The sequence below is a fragment of the Pezoporus flaviventris genome, unplaced genomic scaffold, assembly GCF_033815535.1.
Source record: "Pezoporus flaviventris isolate CSIRO_AGI_PZ_B2104156 unplaced genomic scaffold, CSIRO_AGI_Pfla_v1 ptg000031l, whole genome shotgun sequence".
NCBI classification, from domain to species: domain Eukaryota; kingdom Metazoa; phylum Chordata; class Aves; order Psittaciformes; family Psittacidae; genus Pezoporus; species Pezoporus flaviventris.
This window is the reverse complement of record NW_026892579.1, coordinates 3,708,500-3,730,969: the sequence shown is the minus strand read 5'-3', so window position 1 is coordinate 3,730,969 and position 22,470 is coordinate 3,708,500. Positions and strand designations below refer to the sequence as shown.

The window sequence follows — 22,470 nt, the reverse complement described above, 5'->3', positions numbered from 1 at the left end:
ATGTTTTTATCCTTAGGTTACCTCCTCCTTTTCTTTCTGGTTTACTATCAGGTAACATTTCATGTGAGGAAGTAGAACTGTGAAATGTGCAACTTGCAGTCAGTAATGAAGTCTATCCCTAAATGCTCTAAATTCCCCTCCTAAGACTCTGTACACTTGCTTGTTTTCCAGTTTCTAAAAAACAGTGGCGTTCCCAGCTCAGCTGTGCATCTCCTTTAGGCACACAGCTCTTTCTGCTTATTGCTGCTCTGGCCAATGTGCACAGCCCCACTTCACTGGGAAGCAAATGGCTTTATGTTGAATTAGGATCAACTGAGTGGTTTAGTACCCCTTGAAGAATACAGTTTTATGAGTCTTTCAAGAAACAGTTATTATTTTTTCCCTGTGCTGCTACCTTTATCACCAGGTGGGTTTATTGCACCTATAACAGGAAATCTGTGAAAATCCATAGAAAATGCAAGAAATTACTTTAACTGGGCTTTAGAGCCTCTGAAACCAAACTGGGAAAAGACTGTGCTTGAAGTGTTTGGATTTGCTAGCATTTAATTTTTTTATCATACAGACTTGCAGCGTCGTGACATGCAGGACAATGAGTTTATATTTATATTCTTACCGCATATGCAGGTATCTTTGTAGTGCAGTGTACATTTCCCAGGCCCACAGAAGCTAGAAATACAGCATGTTAACTTGGCAGGTATACAGTTAACGTATAATTCAAGATGTTAACTGTTCAAGCTTTTATTGCATTTAAATGGAATGATTTATGACTTTCAGTTGGAGGTAGATGACTAAATTGTAGTGCATCATTCTTAAAATTATCTGCATCCCCCAAATAAAAGCTCTCTATTTAGTTCTTCTGTAATCAGTAGCTGACTCCAGATACCCCAGTGAATGAAGGAATGTGTCTGGCCTCTTTGGTGGCTGAATATTTGCAGCTGCTGTAGGATTTAAGTATAAACCTCCATATCTTCAATTCTTTGTTAATATTCTCACCGTATTGATATATTTTATAGAGGTTTGATATTCAAAACTTTCCTAACTAACTGTTTTCTTTTCACCTTTTCACCTTCTAATTAAATTATCTTCTGCTTTGAGAAACAAACTTACTATTATTGTTATTGTTGATGTTGTTGTTATTATTATTATTGCTGCTGTTATCCTCTACATTCATCTTCAACTCCTGTCTTTCAGACTCATCTTTTGTTTTGATTTGCCCTGGTTTCTTGGTTTCTGTGAACTTCAGTGTTCCCAGGAGTACTAAAGCCAGTCTGCATAGGGTTCTTTCCCACCCTACACAAGCAGGAGGGAATCCACAGTGCCCTCCCCTGGTGTGGGAAATGAGTCTGCAGAGAAGACCCAAGGGGCTGCTTTGCTGGACGGGTTTCATCCATGCTTTTTGCCTATAGACATGGTGGTAAACAGCTTTGGAACGAGAAGGATGCCTTATAAGTGTGACATATGCTGTGTAGAGGGATGTCTCAGCGTAGCACGGAAGAAATTTCATGTTCTGAGTAACAGGACTGGCCTTGCCCTGTCAGAGACTGCAACAGCTGTTCTTTGTCATGCATATGCTGACACCAGTGGTGGTGAGAAACTCAGGGCCAGTTCTCTGAGTGTATGGTTTGACACTTCTGTACAATTTCAGTTGGTTTTTGCCTATGGCATGTTCCTTTTTTCGTTTTAGTTTCAGTCTTGGCTTCATTTTTATGTGAATTTTTAAAGTTCATACTTTTCATTGGCAAGCTGTATGTTGTGCTTTAGTCATTCTAAGCAAATTGGGTTCTCACTAAATAATCTAAGCAGTTTATTTTAAGTTTTCCACCAGCTAGAGCATGCATACTGATGGTGTTCTGCACCAGCAGGTCGAGTCACACTGTATTATATCATTACCTAACAAGCCAAGCACAATCAATTATGTTCTGCCTTGGCACATTCATTCATTATTTTATCCAAGATGAGCTATAAAAATTCAGAATTTCTGGTTATAGTAGCAATTTCTAAGTGGAGAAAACATATATTTTGTAATAAATCAAGGAAGTCTCATAACTTGATTTAGACTCATGCAGAGTATCTGTTCAAAAGACTTGGATACACAGCCAAACATGATACTCAAAACCTTTCAGCACCAGAAATCTGAAATTATACTAGCTGAAGCCCTACTTGCTGATACTGACGCTTCTAAAAATGACTTTTCAATGCTAATTCTAACAGCAGAGTCCCTCCAGTGGAAGGGAGCAGATAACAGCCTTCTGACTACATCAAGGAACAGGCTGTGAAGGAGACTGGATTTCAGCATAATGGAGAAGAGAGGGTACAAGTTGGAGGCAATAGTTTCCAATTTAATTTTTGCCAGCACAGATCCTAAGCAATGTCCATGAATTGGGGATTTATGTGAGCTTCACTGAGAAACAATGGTACAACATTATTTCTAGTAGAGCAGGCAGTGCAGGCTGAACTGTAAAAATGTATTTTTTACATTATTACTTCCTCAGTCATAAGATTTTGGATATTTTCCTGATGAAACTTGATATGCAAGCTGCTTGACCCATAAACTCTGTTTGAATGGAATTTAATCTCACTGGGCTTTTATCCTAGTAAAGGCTTCTAAGCTTTTGATAATGAAGGTAAATCATATTACTAGTTAATTCTTTATGCCATTGCTAATGTGCAGAAACCGATCTGTATGTTTCTCTTTCTTTTCCAGCATACTAAATTTCCTACAGTGGGACTCCCTCTCAACAACTGTGTTCCCATGAAGCTGTACTGTCCATATGCCTTTCATCTAACTGGCATTTTAAAGTGTTCTTTTTCATATTTCTTTACATTTATTTCTTTTATTTATCTGCATTTCTTCCTCCATATTATAATAATAAATTAGAAAATAGTTAGCTGTGTATGTTTACAGATCTGCCTTGAGGTGGAAATGAGTTAGGTCTGTCTTTGGTCATACTTGAATGTATATTGCTCTGATAGAAAGGGCCACATCCACTCACCCTTTGTCTGAGGGTGCAGGATGCTGTACAACAAAAAAGCTATGAAGTAAATGATGAGAAATAGTAGAAGCTGGAAAATTAGATTACTCCTACCAAGATGTTGCACAGTCTGGCAGTAGATTTTTAACAAAACAGCACAGATATGGCAGCTTTGTGAAAATATTTCATTGTTGAAAGGATATCTCTTCCTTTCACAGTGTTATCTTGCAATAGATTCGTTAGTTACAAAGCATGAATAGTGAAACATTGATACTTACTGTTTTGAAGCTGTCAGAAAGAGAATAAAGGATGTGGCATTCATACTGCAAAAGTTATGATGAAAGCTTAAATTTCAATTTTATTTTTTCAGACACTAGCTCATCATAAATGTCAAGTTCCATAGATTGTTTTAATGGCTCTTAGCTTGGGATTTTTATTTTGTCTCATGTTAAAAGACAGCTCACACCAGAGCTGGTTGGGAGTTTTATAGCAAAATTCATTTTTGTTGGAAACGGCTAATTATCAAAAGAAATTCTAAGTGGAAATAATCCTGTTTTCAGGATGCTCCCAAGGAAACAGAAGCTGGCATTTCTCAGACCTTGACTGTTGTTTTGCCCTCTCATCTAAGAGATTGCAGCAGTGCACATTTTCCAACATTTTCAGACAGGTATTCTAGAACTGGAAGATCTGTGGCACAGAAAACACAAGTTATGCAGGTCATGAATACTGGAAGGTGGAGAACAAATCTCAGTTCTGTATTAGGCAGCCTAGAACCCCAAGAAGGAGCTTTTAAGGCTTCCAGGCATCCAGCATGGAGATAATCCTGTCAGTTGCAGTCAGCAGTTGCCAGAGTTTCCAGTAGGCAATACCGTTTGGTTTCCTAGCCAGGAACTAGTTCATAATTACAGCAAGGAGCTTATCTACCTAACTGTCCATGGGTTTATATTCTCTAACTATGTAATTTAGATTTCTTAATATTCGTAGTGAATGCCTGGTTGATAAGGTTTACTGACAGCACCGCTGTTCTGTGCTTTGCTACTCAACACCTGGTTGTCAACTCAGAGTATGGTTTTAGGTTTTTTGTATGAATGCTTAGATAGTCATAATATTTCTTTTCTTTCTCCACTTTTCCCCCCTTTATATTGTGTGTAATGTTTGAATCAAATCTTTTTATGTCTCAGTATCACATCTTCCTGCAGAGCTTAAGTATTAAAATGTTAAAAGATTTCTTAGCGATTTCAAAAGAGCTTTTCAATTTGATGTATTTCTACTCTTTTTAAAAACATGCATAAGGTAGGTATGCAAGTACATTTTCATTTGTAGAAAATGTGTTTGAGGCCAGTTGAAACTCATGTAATCATTGAATAGAACCAATTTCAGACTGAAGTAGTTTATACTGACAATCCAACCAGCTAGGGGAAAAAAAAAAGCCCCACTACATGACTGAGTTCTGCCTTTCATCATATGGGATAGCAAATTGCCTAGTGGATATTGACTACTCAAAAGAAAACATGAAATGAAAAAAGAATGTAAATGTTAACTGTAGCAAAAAGATGTGTAAAATCAGCTCATTCACAGACAGTCCCCAGAGAAAGAAAAGAGACAGTATATCTGCCTGTGTAATCTATTTAAATTGATTCTCAGACTTGCTTGCAATGAACCACTTACGTGCTCTGACCCACAAGACACTAGGAAAGTGGTTTACTTACCTTATAGTGAGAAGTTGTTATTTTTCAATCAAAATCATAAACAAAAGTTTTAAGTCCTAGCATAGAGTCTATTAGTTTTCTCTAATATTTTATGCAAAATGAAGAGGAACCACAGGATTACAGATTTCCATCCTTGACATTTCTAAATACAGACAATGTTATGCTGAGGTTCAGTATTGCTTTCAGTTATTATAAAATACTCTTTCTATATACTAATATATATAATATTATGATAATAAATATATAATATACAATATATAATTAATATAAAATAAATAAATCTAATAGAATATGCACTATAATAATAAATATAAAATACTAATAAGAAATAAAAAGAATTGTCTTCAGAGAATGATTTGAACATGGATAAAAAAATAAGAATATGCTTTGACTACTTGAAAAAGGTAATTCACATCACTGTCATGAGACTTGAATTTTTAACACCTTGCAGAATGCTGAGTCCATCATCCCTAAGTCTTCACTGCTTTTTTCACAGGAGTAGGTAAGGGAGAGCGATGTTTAAGGAACAAGGGAGAAATAGGTTTCTCACTAGTGAGAAATGGTTAGGGAATTGTATTTCAGGATACTGTTTTATTTTGTATGTAGTTTGAAGTCTTCTGCCCACAGACAGAAGAGGTGATCCCACTAGTCTCTTCTGTCCCCACCTCTGCCCCCAGGCTCAACAATGATCCAGACATGGGCACTATAGCGACCAAAGGGAGGCAATGGCATTGTACTGGTGGAACATGCAATGGTAACCTTACATTTAGCATAAGGCCTCCATCCATCGTTTTCATTTGGAGTTAATATTTGGATATTATTAACTTGAAGAAATGCAAGAAGGCAGGTATGGTAACAATGGCCTTTGAGAACTTGGAGACAAATAACAGTCAACACACATTACCTTGTTTGAATTAGTTTTTCATTTCAATATGAGGAAAAAGTTATTCAGAGATCTCTTAAATATACCACAGAGTACATGATGAAGTTTAATTCTTAGACTCTGAAGGAAGGAAATAGTGTTTTGGATAAAGTAGTGAAGAGTCATGGGAAAGGTAAAAGTGAGCTTATAATTCCTACCCAATATGAAAACAGACATATTAACAGAAATCTTCCTGTTATTGGAAATAATTAACTCTTGGATGATAAATCTTCAACAAAACCATATGGGTCTTAAAGATGCTGTTGAGCAGGGCTGAAAAGAGAAATTTGGGAGAGTGGAGCAAGAGAAATGCGTAACAACAGAGAACAATAAAATGGTTTGAATGAAGTGCAGAAAGCAAAAAATATTGTAACAAATACTGCCTTTTTCATCATTATAAGAAAAAGTGCAGACAAAAAAAAAACATAACAGATATGCTATTAAATAAGCTGGATCTTATCACAACAGACTTTTTCTAAATGATACTCAGTGAATATGAAAACAAAGACCAGGAGGCTCAGTTTCATAATTATTTGTGGGGAAATATTAAAAAGTAAATGAGGACTTCAGCATTCCGGAGTCAAGCATACTTTTAAAGACAAGTGAGTACAATGAATCTGTCGAGCTACATACCTCAGCAGTAATTTGCAACCCAATGGAGACAACAAAAAAAAAAGTAATGAATTAGCAAAGCAGCAGCTGCATTCAAAAGCTTAAATAAGGCTCAGTTACTGTGCATCTACAAAGATTTTCAAAATATGATCCTTCAAGTTGAATGCTATTTCTATCTTAGCATATGGAAACAAAGCCTGGAAGTTCCCCAGAGATGCGGAAAGTAAATGGTAGGGTTAAATGCAATAGCTGCATTGTAAATTTGGAGATTTCTCACAGTATTGAGTAAGTCCTTGTTTCCAGAAAAGAAGAGAATATTTAGGAAGTGTCTTAAGAATTGTGCCTTGCCATCCACATGCTCTATGAGCCACCAGAAAGAAAAATAAAATTGGAAATTAATTAATTTCTCTGTTTTGATTAACTAACTGGATTGAAGTGCTTACTCCAGTTGTGCCTTCTAGCAGCCAAATTAATGAATGTTACAGACATGAAGGGTTAAAGCATCCAAATTACCTCTTATTTCCTACCAAAAAGAAAGAATGGGCCAACACGCAGACATAATGTCAGTCAGAAGTCATCGCTTCTACATGCTTTCAATCTAAGTAGTAAGATATTTTATTAACAGCTAGAACATCTTCAAAAAGCATCTTCTTTGTGCCTAAACTCCCACTTCCCACTAAACTGTAAGCTTTCAAACCCATAATATGGGATAGGTGCTTGTCATCAGAACTGCTGCTAAGCAACTTAATTAACTGGACTAAACTTCTGGAATTATTTCCACTACTGGCATGTGTTAAGTTTAGCAAGCAAGAGTATCTGCTCTTTCAGGTGTTCCAAGGGATCATAATCAGTCTGAAGGAGATTTAAAATAGATCAAAAGATCTAAAGTAATATGGATTTTGTATCTTAAGTACAAGAGCAGAAGTTGTAGGGGAGAGTTCCAGATGCAACTGGGCAAATCACCTTTTTAAAAAAATAGCTAGAAATAAGTAGAAAACAGTGAGTACAAACTAATCACAAAAGAAAACTGACACTATCCAGGTGAAAAGGAAAAGAAGTAATTGCTGTAAAAGATGAACCAAGCTTGGCAACGAAGGTGACAGTGAAACAAACAGCTAAAAGTTATTTTTGTATATGAAGAAATACTTTCACTATGGAAAGACAGCAGAGACTAAAGTTAAACAACCTTTAGTTTGGAACCAAAATGAAATCAGGACTTTTGGTCATATTCAGGAAGAACAAGAGTTAAATAGGAAAGCAATGCACAGTAGTTAATAGAAATATAAATTACTAAGTCAGAAGTAGAAACAGAACACAATAATCTGAGTTCTTTCAAGCGTGGGAATATAGACAGTTGGAAGAGTTGTATATGAAGTAGGCAATAAACTAAAATCAGAACTGGACACCAGGGAGAAATAATTAGGCACATGGAGAGAAATGGAAAATTGGATAAAATGCGACCTGGTACACATGAAGGTGAATCATCCAATCTAAATCTTGTGTCTGATAATTTAACAATTTTTTGTAGACAAAAGGCAAATGTAGATCTAATCTGTAAGGCTTTTATACAATGCAGTGTAGAAAATTATCAATTAAACTAAGGAACAGGATTAGCACTGTAATGATAGAAAGCTAGGTGAGAAACTTGTTAATGAGGATAAAGGACAAGGCAACATGCTGAGAGAGAAACAGCTTGCTTGAAGGACCTCTTCGCTGATGGAAGTCACAAAGAGTTGGTCTGAAGATTCGCCTTGTATAGTGAAATGCAATGAAGCACAAAGTGCAAGGTAATGTCAGTGGCAACAGAGGAGAGGAATTTAAGCACAATTGTGGCAAAGCTGTTTCCAAATGCGACAATCTAGGTATTTCTAGCATTGATAGAGAAGTGCTAATGCCATAGAACAGGACAACTTACCATATAAGAACAGCATTTTTTCACTGTAGCTACACACTTTTTTTTTGGTCAAGTTCAAGAGGGCCAAACAGAGCTTTTTGTCTTACCTGCCGCAAAGCCTTGACAGAATGAGTTTGTGTCTGCTAAGAATGTATTGAATGTGCAAATCCTAAAAAATGCTTGTTGTATATAGCATAGCTTTGATTTCTGATGAACTGGGAGGGACTATGGTACCTCAACATATATAAATTGAATTGTAAATTCACAGGAATGAAAGCAAAATTATTCGAGCTAAAGATGTAAGAATATGTGGGTGGAATCTGAGAATGCGTACATTTAGAAATTAGGAGGGTTTTTTGGCTATTTTAGCAGAGAGGCTCCAGAGCAGACTTCGAATAGATTAGAGGGGAGTGGACAAAAGCCCTTATAATGCTTGCAGGAGGGCAGGGGGTATTTGGCGGGTGGAATATGTGATCTGACTATGTGGTAAGGAGGGGGTGGGGTTGGATTCAGTGGCTTAGGACACGCTCTCTGTTATGGCTTCCTTGTGTGCCTGACTTGTGAGTTGACTCAGTTGAGAGCTCTTGGAACTCCTGAAGTTTGGCCTCATGTTGCTGGCAGCAAACATGCTAGACTATGGAGAACCCCAGTGTGAAACAGCCGCATCACGCTCCCTTCAGACAGCTTACAAAGTCACTCATGGTAAGGGTAACTGCAGCTGTGTATTCCTCATTTCTCAGGGTAGGAGTGCTCCCTGTTTTATGGCTGAGAGAAAACAATTACATTCTGGAAGACTGCTGTAGGAATATATTGTTAGATTCAGCAGGAAAGCATAAATAATCCAAGATGGATCAATTATTGTACCTTGGTTTTGAGCACACTGAACACAATTAGCCACATACACATTATTTGAGAATCAAGTAGAGCAGACAACTGCTACTATATTAAATACTTGCACACAAAACCAGAAGGACATGGAGCAACTGGGAGCCGATAGGGCAAACCAGCAAAAAATATTGAAAGCTGAAAGTGGAGAGGGTAAATTGATTTTATTTTTATAATCTCTTCTATTGTGTTCCTCCTTTTTAAGAATATTTAAAAGGATAACTGCTTTACCACTCTCTTGCCAAGTGATTGGTATGAAATAACCAGAAAAGTTAACCAGAAATAACCTCGTCCCACAGTAAGGATGCTCACAGGAAATTAGAGCAATGTAATATGAGTGTTTTAACTTCACATAAAAATCTCTGTCTTATGTAGGTAAGATTAAAACAGATTGCAGGATTCGTTCTACCTTGCACTTTTTAATTAGATAGACTGCTGGTACCACAGGGGTACTGAACATGGGCTCATTTTGCCTCTACATCTGATGGCAGAGGCAACAAAGGAAAACAGAAGACAAAGCAGCATTCCCATCTCTCCTGGCACCTAGGAAATGAAGATAAGGCTTTTCACACAAATATGTTGCCCTAACAGGCACGTATTTAGAAAGGACAGACAATTATGTTTTTTTTTCTAATGGTATCTTTTGAGACGCGTGAAATCATGCAGATTTGTTGTAAAACCAGTATTTGCCTTACAGCTCAGAGATTTTTCTCCAAATGCTATCAGTTTTTTATTCCACCAATGAACTCTAGGAGTACTATGAAGCTTCACAAATTTTAACAGAATATGTGGTGACAGTTTTCTGGTAACCACCTCATTTTTCTCCTATATAGGTAACCTCATCATTTGAGAGGTTAGGACTTTCCCATTGACCACTGTCTTACCAGTTGAACTGTGCCCATCAGCAAATACCATGCAAGGACTAAAATAGAGGGTGCTGCTGTATGACAGAAGGCATGGACCACTATCTTTTACCTACAGTAAAATATGAACGCACTAGGACAAAAATCCTAGATACTCAACTGGAAAATACAGAAAATGTGCCATATAATTACTTTACATCACGATTTCTATGCAACATTTGTGATTCAGCGTAAGTCATAGTAATAGCATTTCATCTGAGTTAGAGCATGCTGAGGATGCAAGCAGGCAGAAGGAATTGAGAAGTATGGCCTTTCTCTCATGCATGAAATGACAGAGAGAAAACTTCCTTTAGCTTCTTTGTTTTCACTAAATGACACTGAGGCCAATGTCAGGTTTTCACTGCCATTGAAGCAAGGCAGATGCTTCTTGCTTTGGGTTCTGACCGGCATGAGTAACAATGATGTGTTGAGACATGCCTGCAGTGCAAGCCTCCTTCATCCAGTGAAAATTTTCTATGTGACTGCCAATGGGCAGGAAAGAAAAGAAAAAAGATGTGGAAGAACTAGCTACAAATTTCACCTTGAATCCCAGCTGCGTTGGGAGGGCCAGATAGGAGCTTAAGTCATCACTTAAGATTGTATCTTCACAGTTTTCTTTGGAAATAGATGGAGGTTGTTAAAGTGTGAAGGTGATGCCATCCTGCCTGTAGCATACAGACTCACTGCCCAGAAATTATCATTGTTACTGAAGCTGTCCAGTGCCCCTTGGTACCCTTCTCAGCAGGGGAACAACACTCAAGCATTCAAGGTTCTGCAGTTGGAGAGCTGGGAAGGCATGCTAAACCGTATCCTCAGTGGTTTGGGTCCCTTCAGAGATCTCTAGATTAAAGATCTGAGAGATATAACAGGATGTATAAAGGTTCTGGTGGATGAGTTTTATCTGTTCAAATGCAGTCTGGAAAACTCAGCAGCTTTTCTGGTGTTTGGTTCTATTTGGGTTTTACAGAATGGCTGCCCTAATTTCTGTTTATGACAAAGATGTATCATCACCTGCCTAGAGCTTAGTTCTGCAGTCCACTTGGGAAAATGTCTGCCTATTCCTAGGAAATGTTCTGCCTGTTAACTCCCACCTGGGATGAGTGATCAGCCAAAGGTCAGGTCTTTGTCTCTCATCCCTGAAAGCAGACAGAAGTAACTGAGGCTGAACCAGAAGATTGTTCTCCTGATAAAAAGCAGGGCAGACCTGAATCCCTAAGGGACATCTTCCTCAAAGGCTGGGACAAAACCAGTTTGTCATAGTTTCAGTAAATCACAATCCCAGCCTAAGATAATTTTGTCCAGATCCTCATGGGTCTGAGCCGAGGGAGTTACCAGAGCATGATGAGCTATGACTAGGATGCTGGCTCCCATTTCTATTGATAAAATAATATGTTTGTAATATCCAGCTACACAAGTGAAAGCACTGTGCAAATCTATAGCTCTCAGAGCCCTCACCCTTCCTGGTACTGCTGCTGACTGGAGAGTGTATGCATCCCACAGCACAGCTTCTGGGCTTGGTCACAGTGAACTTCATTTGCTATACCAGAGGCGAAAATAGAAAAGAGTGTGAAAAGAAGCTGAGTCTTGCAATCAATTCATCAAACTGGGTGGAAATATCTGTGTGCTGTACAAAAGATAATGACAGAAATTTGGTTTTAACTCCCTTCGCTCATCCTGCCCAGGTACTCATGTGTGAAATTGCCCAGGGGGAAGAAGTATAAGTCAGTGCAGGAACCCCTACTGGCCTTATCTTTGATGGGCTGCGCAGCATATGCTACAAACTGAATTAGTTCAGAAAACAGAGAAGTTCATCAGACTGTACAGACCCACTGATGGCAGTAGGAAGGTGATAGGAACAGCCTGCCTGGAGAGCATGGGGAGTGTCAGCAGAAATACGGAACTAAGTGAATTTCACCTGATACGTACATTTTGTTCCTCTTCATCGGTGTAATTCTGAGGAGATCACTTCTCTGTAATATTTAAAATTTGAATTAATAGACCTGATTTTTTTTTTTTTTTGTTAAAATGTGGAGAATTTCTAGACAAGGTTAAGGGAGAAGGTAGTTAATTCATTTCATGACAATTCTAAATTTTCATTAGTCCTATAACAAAACAAAATTAATTTTGAAGTCTTAAAAAGCACAGTTGGTTTCTGTAGGCTAGGGGCTGGGCTTCATGTTACCAACCAAGAGATGCACTCTGTGGCTGCTGTTGTCAAATACAACTAGAACTGGAGCACTGCAGCTCCAGTAGTCTGCTCCTGTAGACTATTTTCAGTTCAATGGACCGTGTAAAAAAGAATTTGCATTTTCATAACCATTGTAATAATGGTCATGATCATGATCATGATAGCTGAGTGATAAACCAAAATTAGCAAAACACTGAGTTTCTTTGTCGGTGTGGGCTTTTCTGCAGACTCGCATCTGTCTCTTTTTGTCACTTTGAATATTGTTTTGCCCTAGTGTCAGTGGTAATGTGGATGTGGACATCTGTGACAGTCAGAACTAGTTGTCTGCAAATTCCCTCTGCAGCAGGCAATGGTCAGTGCAGCATTTCCTAGCTGTGATAACAGTAATTCCTCTATGCCCTTTCCCCAGGCTTTCCCTTCTAAATTCCTGACCTGTGTACTGAAGCACGACTCTCTCTCTCAAGACCCAGGCATGAATTTACTGCTTTCTGAACAGCTTTTCTTTCTTTTTCCTTCTATCCTTACAGTCTTATCACTGTTCAAGATGATGAAATCAAATACTCTTTGCTCCCCATCAAGAAGTTTCTTTTGCACCCACCTTCTCAGGTGGATTACTTTAAAGCATAAGAATGTCAAGTGGAAATAGTAGAAGTGTTTTAGCCTAGTGGTTTGATGATATACGAAATACAAGTTTTCAATGGAGATATAATAAGAAGTAGAGGACAAGAACTAGTGGGAAGTCAGTTTTGAAAAGTTGAATAATTCATTCTAGATTTTTAAAATTGTAAGCATTCAGATGCCTACATATTCATCTTTACTTTAGGCATCTTGTGGTGCTTGACTTCCAGAATGCACAATCTTGATCCACTTGCAACAAAAATGCTGTGTATAAACTAAATTTCAAATGAGTTTTGTAAACTTCATTCACAATTGTATCTAGCATTGTTGTAAGGTATTTCATTAAAAATTAAAAAAAAAAACAGATAAAAAACCACAACAAGCCACTGCAGATATGTTTGGTTTCTGCTCTTTTTTAATGTAAAAGATTTTGTGCATGGATAATAGAAAATCAAAATGATTTCACCATGTATTTAGTGTGGTCAACTAGACCTTACTGCAGCAGTGGTTTTCTGGCAGGGTTCTGCAGGAGCGAGCCGCCTGCTCCTGCAGCTAAAAGTTACCAGATGCCATTAGCTCTTCTGCTAAGCCTGACTGGCGAATACATTCAAGTACTGGGTCCCTAAAGAATGTCTTTTAGATAAATACCAGAAACATCCACTCACCTAGAATCAGTGCGGGTTTTGATACACTGAACAAGTCCTTGTTACAGATGTTATCTTGTTGCATTTGTCTGGGTTTTGCTTTGTTTATCTTCAAACTGACAGGCACCTAAAATTGTCTTGTTATACACCTAAAATTAATGGTAGTTTAGTGTAAGCTATTTTCACAGCAGGTAATAACATGTCTAGAGAAGAGATGGTTTTTATGTTTTCCTAATTTTTTAATGTTTGTAAATATTATTGTGTGTTCCATATTGAATACTTCCAGTTGGGAAAGCATTTATAGACACCCAGATAGCAGAGTGGAGAATCCATCGTGAGATGTGTAGGGCCGATTTAACTGCTTGATTTGACTACTCCATAAGTTTTGTCAGATGCCTTTCACATCAGTGATGAAATCTGAAATGTTATGGTAACTGGGACACTTCCTTAGGTTTTCTCTGCAAAAGGAAGTCTCTGCCTTCTCCTTAGAGGATGATATCCCTATTTCCCATTTTTATTCTGTAATCCCATCTTTATTCAGTAACAAACTGTTACTGTCTCTTTTAAATGGAGAAGAAACTGAGGGTTATCTAAAATCATTTTGATTCACAGAAAGAATTCATAGGCTGATAAACAGTCCCAGGACCTGGGAGTGTTAGATCATTGGTTTAATCATAAATCACATAGTCTCTCAAGAAACTGTATGATAAGCAAGAGAGTTGGGCTTATTCACCCTGGAGAAGAGAAGGCTCAGGAAGACCTTAAAGAAGCCTTCCAGCATCTAAAGGGGCCCTATAAGGAAGGAGAGGGACTTTTTACAATGGCATGTAGTGACAGGACAAGGGATAATGGCTTTATGATGACAGAAGGGAGATTTAGGTTAGATATTGGGAAGAAATTCTTTACTGTGAGGATGGAGAGGCCCTGGCACAGGTTGCCCAGAGAAGCTGTGGCTGCCCCATCACTGGCAGTGTTCAAGGCCAGGTTGGATGGGGCTTTGAGTAACCTGGTCTAGTAGAGGATGTCCCTGCCCATGGCAGGGGGGTTGGAACCAGATGAACTTTAATGTCCCTTCCAACTCAAACTGTTCTATGATTCTTTGATGTACATATGTACCTATCTATATAGCTATGGGATCTATAGTAAAATTATTTAATGATACAAAAATATGAGTTATTATTTGGTTGCCTACTGTAGGGTGTGTGAGACCCTTTAGCTTATCTGAGCTGAACAACTTCTACCCATGCTACTGTTTGAACAGCTTAGAGTTACCCTGTTTAACATGGAGGGAAGTGGGATTTGGAGAGGTGTACAGATTTGGATATTTTGAAAACATCTTTTCTTAGAGGAAATATGATTTGTTGAAAGTAAGAAACAAGTCAGAAAAATGAAGCACAATATTATTCTTAAGTAGCTTTTTCGCCAAAGAAAGGAATTGCACACTTCCCGAGATCCTGCAGTTTGATACTGCAGTTTTGTGCAGGGTAGCAATTAAAAACTGATCTTCCCTTGCTCAGTTTCTTAGGAATAGCTCTTTCTGCTGGTTTTGAATGTCTCTCTCTTGCTGTCTCTTAATAGTGAATCTTACCAGGTCAACCCTTCAAAATGTACATGTAGACATAGCAGTACAGTGTGCCTGTAAACCTTACCTTCAATAAACTGTGAAGATTTCAGCTAGAGGCCAAGGAACACAGTACAGTGAACAACAGTTTTTGTATTTGATGAACTAAGTCTGCATCCTCCCATCACACTGCGGGCTTCACTGCCATACTAATAGGAGGAAAATACCCATTGATTTCAAGGGGCTTTGAGTCAATCTGACAGAGTATTGAGAAAACCCAGAGATCTCTCATATACCTACAGTATGTACTCCTGTATTAACCTTACTAGCAGCCCTTCTACACCAGTGCTGCGGAGAGCTGCTAGAGAAAACAATTCAGCCTTAACCTTGTTTCTGAAGAAGCTAAAGATGGAATTGTTGTAGGACTTGCTATAGGATGCAGGTCTCTGCACTAGCTGTGCATAGATACCAAAGACAAATGATTCACAGGCCTTTGTTTAGATTTCCCCCGGCTTTGTCCAAATCCTTTCTCCCAGGCTGGAGAGCTGCCACTATGGGGGACACTGCCATGGAAGGAATATTACCAGGCAAAAGAGCCCACTGGCAGGAAGCCCCAGAGAGGAATGAGAAGTATGGCCAGGAGGAAGGATATATGGTAGAGCTGGAGCCATGAACTAAAGCAAAGTGAATTGGTTTTGGCTAGGCAGCTACTAGAGCAAGAAAGAAGAGCACATTTAGCTGCTGAAAGCCCCACAGATTCCTCACAGCAGGACACAAGGCAATCACAAATCTGGCTGGCACTCTGGTTATACAGTAAAGCAAAGCCAACTGGCTGTTCAGGGTGAGAAATTCAGGCATAAGGTGGGAAAGAGGGACAGTGGGAAACTAGGGAACTAGTTCCTGGCTTGGGAGACTAGATGCAGTTGGCTTCTGAGTTTTGCTATGGCTTAGTCAAATCCACTGTTGCCAAGTGGTACACAAGTTCACATGCGAAGAGGAAATGGGGAGGAAAGTGCTGAGAGCAAAATTGAACTGAAAATGGGGACAAAAAAAAACCTGGAAAATGCTTTGAAATTATTGACTTGGGTTTGATTGCCACAGGGGGGAGATCTAAGCCTAAACAGGCCTTTCAGGGCAGTGTCATGTGGGAGGAATTCAGCAGAAGCAGGGTGAGGTTCCACACTGTCTTTGTGCCTGATGGGACAGCTGGATGGTTATTACATCAAATCATACTGCCAGATGACACGTGAAGACCTAGTGACACTCCTGGAAAAAAGCAATTAAGAGCTGATAAAAAGCAGCACTCTTCCTACCCTGCAATCATGACACAATTTAAACTTTCCCCATTACTATACTAGCTGTGGGAAACAGAACCACATACAGATATATCACCATGGGTTCCATATCCAGTGTAACACCATGGGTTCTATGTCCAAAGCTTTTAAAGATACTGTGGATTCTGTAAAAAAGCCAAACGCTTCCTTTTATAGGTTATTAAATGACAACAAATTAGCATCACTAAAAAGTTAGCTTTTTAAGTAAAGTTTTAAGTAAAATTTGCTTTCTCCACCATGATTATTTCTTTAAATACAAAAAGCAGAATTGCTAAAAGCTTCCAAGATAATACAGTCCACCCAGTCTATCCATTTTGTGCCATGCTAAAGTGATCCAGAAGAAATACATGGAGCATCCATCAAAGCATAGTCATTTAGGATTGAAAAACAGACTTGCAGATACCTTCATTTAAAATAGTGAGGTACTTCATGAAGCAGCTAGTAACAGGTTGCAGCTGGTTGTTGATTTTCAAGTACAGATCCCTGATAGTTGCAGAATACAGACACGTTTTAAACTCCCACTGAATACAAATCAGTTCTATATCCCTACCAACCTGTTGGTGAAGCAATTTGTCCTTCATGGCTTCTCACACACAGCATGCAAGAAGAAATAACTTTTCGTCTGTGATCAGGAAACAAGTCAAATGGTCTTTAAAGCTGTTTATGTGTCCCCCATAGAAGGAACCCAGTATTGAAAGATAATATACAGTGGTCTGTGCTTTTGAAATCCTGCCTTTGCCTTTACTTTTATCTTCAAGAACTAACGTACTGCCAGAAACGTTATTCGTGTTGTATTTTTAGTCCAGGCACAATGAGTCTGTACATGTCAGAAAATTCCGGCTGACCTCTGATCCAGTGAAGCTGTGTGCCAATATATGTGTACTTGAGCTTTTGGTTAACTGCCATCCATATATACTTTCAAATCTCTTGAGGTCAGCCTACAGCATATTTCACAGCTGAAATTCATCCTGTCCAAACTCACATTAAATCTTCTAGCATCTGCTTTCTTTTTACAAGCCAGAGAACCTGCCTTTATGAAAATAGGTATTTTTTTTAAGTATATAGGTTTTCAATGCTTGTTTAATTGTTTATTTAATTATATTCTTATATTACCAACAGCATGTTACACTTCACAGACATGTGGTTTAGGGGTGATCAACTTCAGATTTGTCTACTACCTGTCAGACAACTGTAGATAATAGTACCCCACACTGGAGCTAGAGAAACTTGAAATCAGATAAATAGTTGGCAGAGAAGTAGTTTTGTCTAAAAGCATGACAAAATTGGCTTTGGATCTGTGACCAGAATCCAGCTTTCCCAAGTCCCATCTACTTAGTATGCCTGGACCATGGCAAGGCATTGATTATCTGTTGGTTATGGAAGACAGGAGAGTTGATGGGAGCAAAACAACTTTCAGAGAGACATTCCCATAAAAAGTCATCATTGCTGTGGTAGGGGGTTTGTTCTTTGCAGTGCATTCCAAAACAAGAATCTGTGTGTACCTCTGCTTGTGGGCCTTCGTGAGCTCAAGATAACTGGTGCTGTGTCTAATGACTCTCTTCTTATTTCTGCTTAGTTTTCAGGACTTTACTTGTTGTCATTCTTCACCATCCTTGTTGGGCTGGTGCTCTACTCCTCCACATCCACCTATGTAGCCCAGGATCCTCGGGTGTACAAGCAGTTTCGAAACCCTTCAGGACCTGTTGTAGACCTGCCAGCGACTGGCCAGCTGGAGCCTTCAGTAACATACACCAGCCTGGGGCAGGAGACAGAAGAGGAGCCTCATGTTAGAGTTGCTTAAACGCAGGGCCGTTGATCACCTACTGATGATTCAGTGGAGCTCGTATATCCGCTATCTCTGTATTGTACATAGAGAAAGGTATTTACCAGGTGCAGTTACACCGGTGAGCTGCAAGGTAGCAAATAAGGAAAGCTCATAAAAATACAAATTACTTGTTCCAGAGTGTTCATTGCAAGGAGATGCCAGTCCCTCATTTATGATGTGAGCAGCATGTTTGCAATACAAACTGCTGTATATGAATCAGTTAATGTCAAACTGCCTGTGAAAGATACTCGGTATCTAAGATGAAATTACATAAAGAAGTTCACAGAAGGGTGTTTCTGCACCCACTGAGCGATATTATGTCTAAGCCACACCAGTTGTGGAAAAGCCGCCTTTTTACAGCAAATACACTTGTGCAGTCCACTGTTAATTTCTCTCTAAGAGTTGTTTGCATAAAGTAGATGGGTTAGTCAGGGTAGCAACAGCCTGACACACTTTTACTAGCTCCTTGGATCTGGTGAAGAAAAGACAATTAATTCATCTGTAGTATCTGTCTAGTTGACCTTTCTAGGTAATCTGTTCCATGAATCCAGAGAAGGGACAACTTACAATATCTGTCTCTATTCTAGGAATAGGTATAAGGCGAGCATTTTAGCCTTTCTATATTTGCAGAAGTGAAGTACGCAAGCATTGACCTCTCTGTGAACCATGGCAGATTTCCTAGCAGCTGAGGTTCTGCATGAGGTGATGGGGAGTTAGTTTCTCTGTAGTCGTGACTTAACACGGATTTCTTACTTTTTAAACTTTAATCTGTAAAGAGAAAAACACATTTTCTAGTTTCCTATGTATTGTACCTCTCCATGGTAAGATGACAAACCATGTGGATCAGGGCACTCATTTTAGATACTCAGTGCATCGAGGGCACTTTCTGCTGTTCCAGTTTGCTGAATCTCCTGTGGTTCACTATTCTAACAATTGCTATTTAGAAATGTGTCTGCTTTTTTTTACCAAAACCCACAAATTGTAAAAATCAGGAAGATTAAGGAAGGAATTCATGAGCTGAAAGTGTGGACCATCTGCTGGTGTTGCTGCAGTAGCTCAAAGGCAGTCATACCAGCAGGGTGCAGCCAGTTATTTTTCACCAACTACAAAACTAGCAGAAGAATTCACCAGTTTACTTACATTCCTGGAGACATGTGAAAATTGTAACGGTGTGCTCCACAACTGTACTTCTACCCCAAGAGCCTTATCAGAATGGGGGATATCAGTCACCACCACAAAGGATCCATCTCTGCCTGTATGTTTGCTCTTCCGAGAGCTCAATAAAAGGAAATTATTATTTCAATATCCATCACTTATTTGCAATTTAAAATTAAGGAAGGAAGGAAAGGTGATCTTAGGTCTAACACATAGGAGAGGGATCCAGGAGAGCTCAGTTTTGTTCACAGATCTGCCACATCTCTGCATGATCCTTGGGCATGACTTACCTTCTGTGTGGCTGTTTCCCAATCTCTATAGATGGGAATAATCATATTTTACCTACCTCACAGGGGTGCTATGGGACCAAGTTATTTTAAGCTGCTTCGGGATCTTCAGAAGGAAGGAGTTTAAGTACACAATAGCACTGTAAAAGTGTGTATACATTCATTGTATTTGAAAATTGAGTTTATGACAGGGTTGATGAATATTTAGCTTATGGGCATAGAAGATGAATTTGATTTGAATGCTGTTCTGCTGAAGAAGCCTGTCTGAAGTGAAAATGTAGGGCTTCACGTTTGAAAAATACAACTTACCTATTTCTGTTTTAAAAAGAAAATCAAGCTATCTGTACTCTGGAGATTAGAAAGGCCACACAGTTCAACCAAGCAGGATCAATTTCTGCTGAGGTAACATTCATCTTTTATAGTCCTGCTCTGCTTTAATATAGAAGGGACTTCCCTGAAGCAGACTAGGAGAAGTATGTATGCATAATATACAAGAAGTGGCAAATGCCAGAATGCTATTGAACAGCAGAAGTATGTTGTATCTTACTGTCACTGTGGAGGAGAAGAGGAGATTTCTGTCCCACTGTGTTTAGGCTGCCTGACACCATCCTGCTGCAGCTGAGGGAAGGGTCTGCAGCATTCACAAACTGTGCCCAAAACTGACCCAAAAGCTTCAGTTAAGATGGCTTGGATTTAAACAAATACATGACTTTTTTCCACCCAACCTTCTGTTTATTTAATCTTTTTAGCGCTGATGTTTCTAAGCTTTTTTCTCTTAAATCGTGGAGGATTCAAATCAAATAAAGCTTCCTATAGAGAAACAAGAGTCCACGTTTTGGCGATGCTAAGAAAGTCTAAATCCTACAGGATTTAAAAAAAAAATAAATAAAAACACACGAGAAACATTAAGGTCCATAGGGTAAAGTCCAGGTGGGAAGTGCATAGTGAGGTGAAGCCCTGATGCACAGGGGCCAGCAAGCATCCTCCAGTCAAGCCTGGCAGAGCTTCGACTTGAGGTGGGTTTTGCACATTTCCCAGGAGCAGGGGTTCTGGTTACAACCACTATGGCTCCCTCAGGTACTCAGAACCACACTGATGGGAACCTGTCGTTTCAGTCTTTTTTGCTACCTTTATACCAATTAAATACCTTTCTCTGAATGTTTGTCCCTGTGTTGGTCTGAGAACCTTGAGGATTGTGTGTGTGTGTGTTTCATGTTTACAGTTCCTTCCTTTTGCATAATTGTTTTGGTTTATTCCATTATTAGTATTTATTTTTAAGCCAAATGTTTGTGGTCCTTCTGCCTCCCCCTCCTCATTTTTCTGACCCTAACTTGTAGATGTTTGTTAGAGTCTTCTCAGAAACAGCAGGGCAGGAGGCATCTGCCGACCAGGTCACTGGGCTGGGAGTTTCTACTTAGAAGGGTTTGTGATCCACAAGTGGCTGAGAGGTGCCATCTGAAGCAATTTTTACAGGCTATCTTCAAAGGCTCTGTTGTACGGAAAGAAGTTACGAATGATTCGGTGTGTACTCTGCACCCAGCCAGCATCCCCTGTGATACTCATGCAGGAGGAGTCTGATGTGCAAAGTGGGGCTGCTACACTGTCTGTGTCTCCTGTTGAACAAGGTGGATACTTGAGTTAGCACCAGTGTGCTCGTGCTGGATGAACTGTAAAAGGAAAACGGTAGTAGAGCTTTACCAGTGACTGTGTTGACTGAAAAACTGAGGTCTAGTAAAGGAAAACATTACTTCTACCTGCTTGTTTTCTGCAGTTCAAGACCTGTGTGCACCAGCAAAGGTTCTGCTATCTAACCGGCAGCTATCTACTCTCTGTGTCACGTAGGACGTCTCTATCTCTGTATAGCTCCTTGCCTGAACAAACTGAAACTCTTGTTATACTGCTGGCCTTGAGCAGCCTTTGGCAAGACTGATGTAATTTTCTGCTACTGGATGAAAATCTTCACTGGGAGACAGACCTTGTCTTTGTTCCAGCTATAAAGTTTTGAAACACACAACGATAGACCAAGCAATTGAAGATTTTGCACCACTGTGTCATAAGAAGTTTCAATGTATAGTGTAGAGATTGCTAACTTGTGCTATTAACACTTTGACAAGCGTGTAGTAACGTTTTCTTTCCTTTTTTTTTTAACCGTTTAGTATTCCTGAGCTAGCTACAAATACAAATTTTACCCCATGGGTAGGATTTTATTGTTAAATGCCATAACAAAGCACACTAATCTTGACAACGCAGATGGAAATATGAATCAAAACCAAAACTGAGCAAACAGAATCCCAACCCCAAGTCCTGCATCAAAAAGCTGAACAAACCTTTCTCCATTTTTATATTTGCATGCACCTATATGGACTGGCTGTGGCAATGTAATGCCTGTATAATGTTTTCAAATAAAAAAAAATAAATGCTTTATGAAAGCAGGGTTATTGGTTTCCTTGCCTGTTTCCTTTGTATTTTCTTAGCCTGAAACAATTTTTCTGATGGTAAATCTTACTGCAGGACATAATCTTTTGCTGCGTTGAGGATTTCTTTTTGTTGTGATGCGGTTCACCTACAACTCCATCCAAGATGTCTTGGCATTGCTGCCATTAGGCACCGTCAGGTATCTTGTCTGGCCTCCAGTTGCTGTTCCAGAAGGCTAAGAGGTTTCCTGTGCAGGATAACAGGTCTCCTGTGCACCCTCTGTTGTAAACTGCCATTCCCCTATGGCTAGCTCAGGTATCCTGATATTTGTTGGTCTCATTTGGACACAAAAGCACTCCCCCCACTGCCTTACAGAAATGATTAATCAATCTAGAATTAATGTGGGGCAATGCATGTGTATGATGTTAAAGGGCTTATCTGGCAGAGGTTATTGAGTGTCTACGGCTGCCTTGCCCAGCCCTCCCTTCTGGCTGCCCTGCCCTGCACTGCAGCACTCTTCACAGCAGAGTCCTGAAACAGAGACAAA

The 22,470-nt window shown here is 39.2% G+C and overlaps 1 protein-coding gene and 1 long non-coding RNA gene across 2 annotated transcripts in view; one reads left to right on the top strand and one right to left on the bottom strand.

Annotated features, from left to right (window-relative positions):
• The window catches only part of SLC35F1 (solute carrier family 35 member F1), a 241,756-nt gene extending 219,819 nt beyond the window's left edge, over positions 1 to 21,937 (top strand). Inside the window, exon 8 of the mRNA XM_061460050.1 lies at positions 17,818 to 21,937. Within this exon, the coding sequence (XP_061316034.1) occupies positions 17,818 to 18,042 (225 nt within the window). The 3' untranslated portion in view covers positions 18,043 to 21,937. The remainder of the gene's footprint in view (positions 1 to 17,817) is intronic.
• Positions 15,965 to 17,824, bottom strand: LOC133272659 (uncharacterized). The gene is made up of 2 exons (XR_009744507.1): positions 16,796 to 17,824; positions 15,965 to 16,173 (listed from the first exon to the last, which is right to left on the bottom strand). It is a non-coding gene; the product is annotated as an uncharacterized LOC133272659 (long non-coding RNA).
• Positions 21,938 to 22,470: the final 533 nt, after the last annotated feature.